At 34.4% G+C, this 12,554-nt stretch overlaps 1 protein-coding gene across 1 annotated transcript; it reads right to left on the bottom strand.

Annotated features, from left to right (window-relative positions):
• Positions 1 to 2,000: 2,000 nt before the first annotated feature.
• On the bottom strand, positions 2,001 to 6,634 carry LOC149532569 (alcohol dehydrogenase-like 1). Its single transcript, XM_089807556.1, has 10 exons — positions 6,375 to 6,634; positions 6,026 to 6,165; positions 5,745 to 5,791; positions 4,715 to 5,040; positions 4,366 to 4,448; positions 4,185 to 4,260; positions 3,241 to 3,302; positions 3,063 to 3,158; positions 2,816 to 2,971; positions 2,001 to 2,419 (listed from the first exon to the last, which is right to left on the bottom strand). Exons 1-10 carry the CDS (start codon positions 6,421 to 6,423, stop codon positions 2,294 to 2,296), a joined length of 1,161 nt encoding a protein of 386 aa, XP_089663682.1. The 5' UTR covers positions 6,424 to 6,634; the 3' UTR covers positions 2,001 to 2,293.
• Between the last annotated feature and the right edge of the window lie 5,920 nt (positions 6,635 to 12,554).

The following is a 12,554-nucleotide window of genomic DNA, read 5'->3' as shown; positions in this document are numbered from 1 at the left end:
AGGTAGTATTTAGAACTATGGATGAAATTCCCTTTACCAACACTAGGGTTCCAAAAGGTGGCCACACTTCCAAATGCTCCCTTTGCTTCACTATAACAACATTTAGCCCCTGACCAAATATAACCCACAATACTATCCAGGTTATCCATGGTCATTTTGAATTCCTAAATCAGAAGGATATCTATCCTTGTATTAGATAGTCATTGCTTGAGTGCAAACTTCTTCTAGGGGTTGTTCAATCCCCTCATATTCCATGATAGAATAATCATTTTCTACCCTTGGCCATAGACTCCAAGGTAGGTTGCCTACCACTAGCTACCTCCCTTGCCATCTACTTCATCCTTTTCTTTTGCTTCACCGTCTTCTCCACATCTAGCTTCATCTCCTCCCCCTCCTCCTTAGGTTTCTTTGAAACTCTAGTCTATCTTCTTTGAGTTTGCCATTTTCACTCCTCTTGCCCTAGAAGGGAAGTAGAGGTAGTGGATTTTTCCAACAACTTGGTATCCAGGGGACATTCATCACTCCAACTAAGCACAAAGGCCACCTCTTTATCCTCCAAATCATTCCCCTTGACTTCTAGAATTTCTTAATATTTTACCTCCAAACCCCTACACACCTCCTCAATCATGATATTCATCATTGGAGTTTTTAGAAGATCCTTGATTCCTTGCAAAAAGGGGAAAGGATCACCCCCATTAATGTCTACAAGCTCACCTTCCTCCACCACTCCTGAAGAATCTCCTAACTCCAAGATCTTCTTTGAGAGCATAGCTAGCTCCACTGCTCTTAGTTTCTCCCCATCAGAAGGCAACATATTCACCTCCTTGTTTCCCTTAATTGGAACCTCTAGAGTAACTGCTTCCTTAATCACCTTCCCACCAACCTCTTCCTCAATGCCCAAACATTGAACAATTCTAGTAGAATAGCCCCACATTTTCATAAACAATAGGTTGAACCTTCTTCCCCCACTTAGAGCTCAACACGATGGGTCTAGGTAGTGTAGCACCATTCACACTAAACCTCGTGAAAACCAACCTGGACTTGAAGGGTTACCACATCTGCAACAACAAAGTATCCAAAGGATTTCCTAATAGACTTAAGGGCCCTTTCATCCCAAAACTCCAAAGGGAAGCCCAAGAGTCTGATCCAGACAGGAGCCAGCCTATTCAACTCTTTTGCCGGGTCCAAATCAGGGTGTCTTTTAGCCACCGTCAAGCTATGCTTACCATAGTACCATGACCCAACCAAAACCATTGTCATATCTTCCGCTGCCATAAACTTGAAGTAGAAGAGCCCCCCAGACATCATCAAAACAACCACACTCCCTTTCACCTTCCACTTCTGGCTTATCCACTTCCTAACCATCTCAATCAATGGGCGGAAGGCCACAAACCAACCCACTAGGCACAACTTTAGGTTGGTAGACACTATCAACCAAGCTATTTGGAATAACAATCTCCAACCCCTCCGCACCATTGATTACCTTGGGGACTTCTGGGGGGACTTGAGTCAATTTCCCTACTAGGACCACGTCCTTCCATCCTTGGGTCTCAAGAGGGCCTGTGGCTCTCCCCGATAGCATCTCATTGTTGTTGTTGATTGCTGCACTGTTAGAACTTTAATTAAAATTTGAACTTGATGAATTATAAATATCAAAAAAGTGTTGCCAGAATTAAAAGTTAGGGGTAGAACTATATAAGATTCACATGTGTTGCATCGCTTCAAAAGAAGCCTCTCTATTGTTTGCCAAAATGAATCAAGATGTCGAGCCCTCCTCCAAAATAATTATTGTCTGCAAATAAGGAAAATAGCTTTGGCCTGATTAAATTAATCATTTCAATAGTTATATGTTGTGATGGTCTAATTAAATTAATCATTTCAATAGTAACATGTTGTAATCGTTAAGCTCTTACATTGTTCTTGCTTTCAAGATTGAAATCATTACAAAGATTCCAAAATATAAATGCGAAGATGAAGGGTACAAATGAAAGAGCACCAAATACCACCTAAAGGTAAGAGATCAATTTAATAAAAATGTTTTATTTAACAATGTCACATACATACAGGTGACTAAGCTTAAAAATAAGCAGCACGCAAATCAAGCCTAATTTGACAACAAAGTTATGAATGACACTCAAGCTGAAAATGGAAACATAACATCTCCAAAGAAAAACACTCTATACTGAAGTACAAAACATCTTGCCTTTAAGATGGTTGAATCATAGCCTCAAGCATAAATATATATTTTCAATCAACTAAATCCAGTTGTTTCTCTGTTAGTAGAAGGAGAAAGCTAATGCAATGGCCTGTCCATCCACATAATGCATCTCAAACATTCTCCTTCTTTCAACAGCTCAAATGCCTTGTTGATCTCTGGAAATGAGATTTCATGAGTAATAAAATCATCTAGCTGAAGCTCCTGATACAACAGAAAACACAATCAGAGTCATCATACGATAGAACATCTGAACATCTATGTAGCAGAAAAAACTGGTGGCTCATCCAATAGTACAACAAAAGGCAGAGCTTTTGTCAGTAGAAAACAGCAAAAATGATAAACAGCACATCACCCTATTCTCTTTTTAAATATCAAAAGCCCCACCTTATTAACTATAAATAGTAAATTTGACAAACTATAAACCATGAAAGTAAAGTATAACCAGAAAGTCATATAGTTCGTCGAACTACTAGCATTAGCTTATGCAGTACATCTACATAAGTTAATGTCAGAAATGAGAGGGTAAACTTTGAAGCAACCTATTTGTATGAATATACATTCAGACTTAAAATGCAAGTTCAGAAGATCCAGGAAAACCTTTTTCATGTACATGTCTACCAGTAGGGGAAGATCTGTTTTTGCCTTCATTCCTCCAAATAATGACCCTTTTATTGTCTTACCATGCACCAATTCAGCAATATTTATGGGTACCTCTGTCATACCCACTCCTAAAACCACTGTTGTACCCCATCCCTGTAAAATACCCTTTGTTAATCACAATACAATATAATGACATCAAGCCTATCTTGACTACACTTTTATAAAACAATGCATGAGATCTTACATTACGAGTGCTTTTGAAGGCTTCAACAATGACAGAGCTGTTTCCTGTGCAATCAAAGCTATAATCTACCCCACTTCCACTCATGTCTTTGATCACCTGTGATAAATATATATATTCAAATTTAGCTCATCCTCATCACACTCCTTTGTTAGAAATTGGAGGATTGAAGAAGAAAAACCTGGTGAATTGGCTTTTCATTTTCTTTAGGGTTCACAAAGTCCGTAACGCCAAATTTCCTTCCTGCCAACGGGGAACAGAATAGATAAGTTTGCTTCTTGTCTCAGATCTTTCAGATTGTTACATGTAAACATTTTAGTTGATTTATCTGAAATTGTGTTCTGTTTTTCTTTAGTTTGCTTGTTTATCTTTGAAATTTTTGGTAAAACCTGAACATGGAAGAAAGTTCTTGATCTTGGCAGATATCTATGCAACATGATGAATAGTCAAACAACTTAAACATCTTCTTGAGTTTGCAACAAGTGCCCAGAAAAGATAAGCTGAATGGTTTGTTACCAAACATGAGGAAATTGAAAGGGCTATTCGAATAAATAGAGTTGAAGCACTAAAGGTGAAAATTCAATCCCTCAATTCTGTTCTTATTAAGCCTAGACACTTGGTATCGGCAAGGTAAATTTGGTTAGCAAGAGCCTATCATGATGGATAATGTTTGCAATTAAAGACCAGACTCAATGGGATTGGATTCATTACTTGGAAACCTAAAAGACATTTCAGGCATTTCTAAGCGAAACAAATACACTACACCTGGTCAGAGACTGATTAGAAAATGGAACTGTATCACCATTGAAGTGGATCTGATTGTTATTTGTTAAAAAAATGGTAGAATCATTGGATGGCTCACAAAGAATCTATCAGAGATCAAGTCTTGCTGAGTGTATGGCCTCTGACATTAAAAAAACATTAGGATCGTGCCCCAGATTAATTATACTATCATGCACTGAAAATCAATATTATACTATCATGCACTGGAAATTCAATTTCAGCTGAAAAAAAAAATGTAAGATGCAAAATTATGTTATCAACTTGAGTGCATAAATTGTTTTCCCAAAGACACATTTAATGCAAAGTAATAGTGAAAAAAGTTCAAATTCACATTCAATTTACCAATTTCAAACTTTTTAGGGTTCACATCAACACCAATGATTCTAGATACACCTCTGATTCTTGCACCTTCTGCAACCTGCAATTTTACGTGTCAGACAGGAAAAAAAATGTTGAATTAGCTATGAACCCTCTGAGCCACATCCTTTGTTGTTGCCACTTGATGAAGAGAAAAGTAAATTACAGCCATGCCAACAGTTCCTAAACCAAAGACAGCCACGGTGGAGCCTTTCTCTACATTGCCCACCTTCCAAACCCCGCCTAATCCTGATTAACAAAACCTCCAAGGTAATTAGTTCTTCAAAAACATAGTAAAGTTTCAATTTGTATAGCTCAATCTGGTTCCATAGACACTTTAATTACAAGTATCTTTTAGTCACTATATTGGTATACAAATTCTTCAATTACTTCAATCATATATGCAAGGGACTGACTACATAATTTCCTGATACCCTAATTTGACAATTACAATTTAATTAGCTCTAACTCTTAATATATTGAACTGAAGAAGCCATCCAGTGTAATATCTTTACCTGTTGTAACCCCACAGCTAAGAAGACAAACTTTGTCTGGGGCGGCCATTGGATTTATTTTGACGACTTGATGGACCTCTACAACAGTGTATTCCGAGAAGCTGGAAACACCTAAAAAATGGTATATAGGCTTCCCATTGATGCTGAATCTTGTACCATTGTCACTTCTCATCAGTCCTTCATTTCTGCTTTTTGGACCGTTGATACAAATATTGCTTTTGGTTGATTTACAATCCACACATTCAGTGCAATGTGCCCTAAACACAGGTACCACCATGTCTCCCTCTTCAATACCCTCCACATTTTCCCCAACACTTTCTACTCTTCTGCAATAAAATTTCAATCAGTTGTTGACAATATTAATTCCTAAATAAAAATTCAATCAGTCATTGACAATATAAATTTCTAATGTTTCATTTTAGTGAGCATATAAATTTCTAATGTTTCATTTTAGTCAGCAAATGCAATGGGCACTAAAGTATCCATTCATTCTTATGAGAGAGGTTCTTGTGAATTACTAATCATGAAATGTGTGTCAATAAGTTTGATACAAAAATCAGAGAGTTGAACCTCATAGTAATATCGCAATTTGAGAGGATGAAGAAGATGCCAAGAAGAAGACCAAAGGACACCCAAAGAGCTGGAGGACGAAGAAGAAGATTCTTTGCGCTCTGACTAAGGAGTGACAAATAAAGTTTCCATACTCTGTTTTTTTTAAAGACTTGGTCTATCGAGATCCATGCTTTCTTTTAGTAGATCAAGTTAAGCTTTTTAGACTTTACTGCTCCTATAAAGGAGTGGACTTTGTACTCCAATTTGGTGTTATATGGCTCTTAGCTCTAGTTTCATTGTCTCTTAATGATTCTATGAACCTTTTGTTTATATTGTAATTGCTTTTAAATCAAACCTTCTGCTTCAGTCTCGTATTCAGCCAAAAAAATGAAAAAATACTATTTGACTTGCTGTTAAAAATATCACGTATACCAATATTAATGCCACTAAAATCATAGAGTAAGAAAAATGGGCATACCCAGCTGCTTCATGGCCATAAATGCGAGGATGTCCATAGTTGTTCTCCTAGTCATAACACACCACCAAGTCAGAACTACAGATGTCTAATGACAAATGTTTAAATAGTAAATTGTAAGTTTAGATTTGTTTAGATAATTCATCTGAAATCACACTACCTTATTTTTCTTCCGTATGATCTCTTTATGAAAGTGATTCAAGATGACCCACCTAAACAAAGTAAAGCTTATAGAAGGCTATAAAAGTAGAATAGAATTGCAAATCAGATAAAAGATTTTCAACCTGTTTTGTATACCAAAAACTGAGATCAGAGTGACAGAGAGTGGTGCATATGATTCTGATGCGAACTTCCAGAGGCTGTGGTGGAGCAACTTGAATTTCCTCCATTACCAGAGCTTCCCCAGGTGCCCAACACACAGCAGCTTTCAGAAAACCACTATTTATTAGATGATGGATCACAGACTTTTTCATTCTGATGATGGATCATGTAGTATAATTTGAAATGTTGATGCTAAAAAAAATACATAACAATCCAGAAAAGAACTTGCTTTACAAATAGATTGTGAAAATCTGATAATTAGATGTAAGATTATAATTCAACTGTGAAAAATCACAATAGACATCACCTTACCTTTACAGGTTATAACTTTTCCCCTGGAGTTTCCAACTGACCCATTCATGGCTGTCTGACAGTGAAGACACAGATCGTGAATGGGATATGGATCTCAATAATGAAGAATTGTGAAAACGTGTTCTACTCAATGAGATTTCTAAGTTCCTAAGGAGAAGTTGGAGTCAAAGAACGCATTCTATTTAAATGCCCTTGTACTTTATTTATTTATTAAAATGCATATCTTTAAATATTTGCGAGAGAAAGATTGAAAAATAATTGCGCTGATTACAGGCACGAGATTCCTGAAATGATCTGCAATTTTATATAATTTTTCCACCTTGAACCGTCGATATTTTATGTTTCTTTTTTTCTATTTATTATTTTGAGTGTTGTTATTATTATTAATGCTGACAATGGCAGAATAGGTGGAGTGGGATGGTGTGAGCATGTTAGTGTCTAACTTTTATTCTTTGAGATTAAATTTGACAACTATCTACATATCAAAAGTTTAAATTTTATTATAAATAAAATATACTTTTAAAAATAATTTAATAAATATCATATAAAATATTTGTTTAAATTATAATATTTGGAGATATAAATCATCCATTTTTAAAAGAAATTAAAATAAAAAGTTTAAGTTAGTAAAAAATTAAATAAATGGAGATGAAAGAAATATAAATAATTTAGGTTTAGTACATTAAATTATAATAATTTTGTAGTGGATATCTATCGACATTTCTCTAGATAGATTTATTTAAGATATCTATACTAATTATTATTATTCTATTATGACTTCTTGTTTGGATGTGAGAAAGAATTTTGTTTAATATATCATTAAGAAGTATTGTTTGTATTTTAAATGTTAAAATATTTTATGCTTTATAGTTGGATGATATGCTTTAGGTGAAGTTGTACTTGATATTGCACACGTGTTGCATGTATATGCTATTGAGATGTGTCATCTTTGAATGACTAAATTGGCTAGTGAAGTTTATGGATGAATTGTATATTTTAATTATATATAAATATATTTAATATTTTAAAATTTATAATATTTAAGATTTATGTTGTAAGTTTATGTATTTGTTAAACATATTAGATGTATATTTGATAAAATAAATTTTAGTAAAAAGTTGTCAATACAATTTTGAGAGCAAAGGAATTGTTATAGATATGCTTGAGTATGGTTATCTCGGAAAGAGGTAATTGTTATTTTTGATGTGTTGGCACCTTTTTCCAGCGCTTGTGAAAAAATTATGTTTGTGGTCCTATAGGTTGCTTTCTAACTAGGGTTTGTGTAATAGGTGAAAGTTATCTAAGAAATGTAGAAAAACCCTAGTAACATGCAAGAAACCCTTAAGGCATCATATTTTGTCATTATCTTTTAATGTTTTAAGTTGAGGGGTCTTACATCATTGAGTTATCCCTCCCTCTTCTTCTGTTAAGCAATTAACCTAATGTTTCGACCTCGTAAAATAAAGCTTTTGCGTGTCACTTACCTAAGGGTTATGTCATCGTTGATGGGTTCCCCTTCTATTTCCTAGTCATTCGTCACCTTTTCCTAAGATTGTCACCATGGTCTACAAGATAATTCTTTTTTAAAAAAAAACTTTGGTTTAAAATCTTAGGCTTATGTATGTCCAAGCATGGTGGGGCCATCAAATTGACAGCATATGCTTATCGTAGCTCCTTGCCAATGATGAAGCAAAAAATCAAGATTTGAACACATGTCTAGGGGTAGGCCCAAGACCCTGAGTTTCACGAAGTTAAATCAATAACTCTCACTATCCTTCAAGCTTCTCTCTCCTCAATAGCAAAGAAGTGTGATTGTATTGCATGGCAAGTACTAAAGTATGTATGTTTGTGATAAAGCCTGTCTAGTCATCAACATTATTATCAGTGTCATTGGTCTATGTCTCTCCAACTTGGATTTTAGATATTGGGCCCTAAGTATAGTCAAAGTACAGTCAATAAAGAAAAGTTGTTAACTTATGCCACATGGATAGAGGGGTAGTCAATGACGAATTGACTAATAGAAGATCAGATGGTCAATGCTTGCTTGCAAAATTAATACACATAGATGGCAAATAAGCATGATGACGACACATGTCTGGAGCCGGTGGGATGAATTGACAGTGGGACCTAAACACTTGGCTAAAGAGAGAAGTTTCATTGGGCCATGTGGTTCATGTCAGTAGGCCCTGAGTGATGATGCATCCAGGAGCCAAAGGGAAGAAGATTGAATGGTCCTCAATTGTTCACAGATTTCTCTCTCCTCAATGGCGAATAAGTGAGATGTCTCCACATGTCCTCTTAGTATGAGTGGACCTAGTTACATAAAGAAAGATTCCCCACATGTGTAAATTGATGACTAGGAATTAATCTTGTGATGAAAAAGATTCACTTACCAAGATGCATCTTGAATCAAGATCAACGAATCACACTTATTGACAAGGTCTGACAATCGCTTGGCAAAAAAGTCAGATAGTGACATGTGTATTCTTCCTCAAAAGTGTATAATTCAAAGATGCTTATAAGGCATTGTAGTCATCTCCTATTGGACAGATTGCAGGTCCTAGGTGATGAGTAGGATGGTCAAACAAGGTCAAAAGAAGATTGTAGCCATCAGATCCAGAACGAAGTTAAATCAACGATGAGCATTCATATTTTTATGTTGAAATGAAAGAAAAGGCTTTACCACTTGTAGTATGTAGTTATTTCACATGAAATGATGTTAATGCCACTTCAAAGGACTTAAAAGCCATCTTGTCATTCTTTTTTTCCACCTTGGTGTCTTAAGACTTCAAATTTTGAGATTACCCATGATAGAAGAATTCACAAGCAGAGTTCGAAGAAGGTTTTTCTTAGCAAAAAGGTGGAAAACAAGTAAGTACAGAGATCTATTTGAATTTCTATTACTTTTACCAAGATTGAATCCCTGAAGTCTTTTCAATGGTGCGTTCATTAGTCAACGCCCTAGTTTAAAAATTAGTGAACCCTCATTGATTTCAATTGAACAAGTAGCTTGAAAATTGATAAAATGTCTCCCAAGAAATATTTTGAAAAATTTGATTATGAGGATAGGAGGTTACAAGATGACTTCATGGATTAGTTACCCTTGTGTAAAGAAGGTAGAGAAGCTGTAGATATACATAAATCCCCAAATAATGTGGTTTTCCTAGGATTAAAGGAAAAATATGGAAATGCATGTGATACAAATATACCTTGGAAGGGCCTAGACATTTTTAGAAGGTGGTATGGTCAGGGTAATGTTGGAAGTCCATTGCATAATGTATGGCAATATGATCTTGGTAAATTAGTAGTCCCACTATTTTTCTAGATATTGATCTGTTGTTGGAGATGGTAGCAAGATATGACCCCATCATCCACATCATTAGGTATTTGGATGGAGAAGTGTTTATGAAAATTGATGCAAAATCTATAAGAAAAGAATTTGATTTCCATAATGCCCTAGAGGTGACTGATGAAGTGAATTTCAAGATATCTAAAGAATATTTTGAACATGTCGAACCAAATATGCGACAAGCATTATTGACCCCATTCTTGAAGGAAGTAAATGGAATCAAATTAGCCCTTGCAGCCATATCCTATACTATAGGTAATTTGGAGCATTATGATGACACTTTGGTGAACACCCATATAGCCTTGTATCAAGTAGTAGGGTTAACTAGCAAAAGAAAATTTCTTAAGGCTACTATGTGTATGTGTCAAGGAATTTAGAAGTATGGCGAAGCAACGATTTATGATTTCTCTCAGTATTTAGAAGAAAAGATGAGTGAATGAATAACAAATTTACATAAAGGATGGTCCATTTAATTTAGGTGGCACTCATTGTTTATACATATGATCCTCTTCCATAACATGGATTACTTTGCTCAACACATGTTTATAGAGTTTTAGAGGAAGGATGAAGTATTACCATTCCAGTTATGGTCAAAAAATTTGTCTATTGATTGGTATGGTTTTAGTTTCACCCTATTTGAAAATGAGTTTTCTTTTGTTTTGAGAAGAATAATTTTACAATTTGTTACAGATTTTCCATGCCTCCTTCGAGCATTCTTAAGGCCAATTGACTGTAATGTAAACTTGAAAAATATGCCATCAATGGAGAGACATCTACTTTTATCCTCACACAACTGCTATCAAGGTTTTTGGTTTTCCAGGAAGACCTTTGGTACTACCTCGATATGTCTCATTGAGGATTGGGTTCCTTGAAGTAATAAGGCAAATTGGCATGCTCCAAGAGACCGATTTCCTAGCTAAAGATAGAAAAGGAACTTTCTTTCCTGATTTAACAGATTTTCATCATTTTGCAATGATAAAAGGGGGACAAAATGATATAGTCCATTTTCTTAGGTCCTATTGAATGGGTGTTAGTTCTAAAAGGTTGAATGATATGGAAGGTTTTTATGAAATGTTGATTAATAAGATAAGTGTAGCATCAAGAGGGAAACATGAATTTGACTTTCCAAAAGATATCATCAAAAATAATGAAAAGTTTGAGTCCCAAAAGAAAAAAGAAAAGACACTGACATGCTACTAAAGTTCTTTGGGATGAAATCAAAGGACAGAGCCCAACTATGACCGATTTCCAAATGCAAAGACATGGGGTCAAAAATGGAGAAGTATCTTTAATAATTTTTCAAAAGTTTATGACATTATGAATGAAAAGTTGGGTGGATCAAAAGTGCCCAAAGTTACATTTGTAGAGGATACATAAGGTTTTGATTTGTTACTCCAGGATTCTAATATGATTCCTTGTCAAGAAAGGGGCCAAAAGAGGCAAAGAGAAGAGGAAATTTTTTAGGATGTAAACATAGCCAAAAGGAAGAGGAATGACACTGGACTGATGGTTTATCGAGAATGAAATCAACTAGAGGTAGAGGTGCATAAGTTATCTACTAGAGGAAAGAAGTTGAAGATCCTAATAGAATAAACCCTTCCCCACAATCTCCAAAACCACCTACCCCACTTTCACCATCAGGTAGGCACCATAACTTTGTGATTGAAGAAAAGGGAATCTCTAGTAGTGTAATGAATACCTCATCTATAGATCAACAACTAGAGGAAGACTTTCCTAAAGAAGAATATGAGGAGGAGAATTATGTCTATGTACTAGAAGAGTTGCTAACAAGTGGTCCCCTCCAAGTGCCAAAAGCACCAATTTCAAATATTACCACTAAAGAAATAAAAGGAACTATTCCCTAGAGATGTAAGGATAGAGGCATGTAAATAAATTGGTGAAGATGATGAGCTTATAAAATTAGTAGCCTTCAAATAGTTGCTGGGTGAACCCACAATAATGGGTTCCACTTTTGTGGGATAAAGGAAATCGGAAAAAATGGCAAAATCCGCATATCAGATTTATCATATGTTTGCACACACATTCTAGTTATGTTCAAGTGAACATAATTACAATACATGTTCACATGAACATAATTCATATATATGAGGCATGTCCGGGTGAACATACCTCATTAATATGTTCGCTCAAACATGTTTTATGGTGATTTCGCTTTCAAAAACGTCATTTTTTCCATTTTATTGTTCATATTTATAGTGTGTGATTTCTATTTGGATGGTGGAGTGAATGTGTTTGATTAGTTAGCCTGCCACATCATTTTCCGTCATTCTCCTCCCGATTCTCATCATTGTGCTATTTTGGGTATGTTTATATGTTATTATTTAAATGCTTTTTATGTTTTCAAAGTATATTTTCATGTTAATTTAATATTTTTATTGTTTATTTATGTTAATTCTATTAATCTAATGTTTATAATTTTTTTTTTGTATATGTTAGTTATATATTAGAAAAATATCAATATAGCATTAGAAAATAAATTTAGAAAAAAATTACTGTTAAATTAGATAAATATTAGAAAAACAATAGTTTAGAATATTAGAAAAAACATTAGAAAATATTAAAAATATGTTAATCTAGAATATCAAAACATTAGAAAAAATAAAATAAAAAATTACATTTAAATATTAGTTTTTATTAGAAAAACAGTAAAAAATACATTACATTTAAATATTAGAAAATATATTTAAAAATATTAGTTTGGAAAATATTAGAAAGCTACGAGAAAATATTAGAAAAAACATTAGATAATATTAGAAAAATATTAGAAAAAACATTAGAAAATATTTTTTAAAATGCTAGTCTTGAAAATT

Source organism: Cupressus sempervirens, chromosome 10 (genome assembly GCF_028749045.1).
Source record: "Cupressus sempervirens isolate cs-2001-9-10 chromosome 10, ASM2874904v1, whole genome shotgun sequence".
NCBI lineage: Eukaryota > Viridiplantae > Streptophyta > Pinopsida > Cupressales > Cupressaceae > Cupressus > Cupressus sempervirens.
Note: the sequence above shows the minus strand (reverse complement) of the source record. Positions and strands in the feature narration are given on the sequence as shown.

Bases quoted from the DNA above. Each gene is read 5' to 3' on its own strand.
- LOC149532569 (XM_089807556.1), bottom strand. From the start codon at position 6,423: ATGAATGGGTCAGTTGGAAACTCCAGGGGAAAAGTTATAACCTGTAAA. The intron at 5,041-5,744 runs GTATGCCCATTT...ATTTTATTGCAG, and splicing joins TATGGCCATGAAGCAGCTGG to AAGAGTAGAAAGTGTTGGGG. The intron at 4,449-4,714 runs GTAAAGATATTA...TTTGTTAATCAG, and splicing joins TAGCTGTGGGGTTACAACAG to GATTAGGCGGGGTTTGGAAG.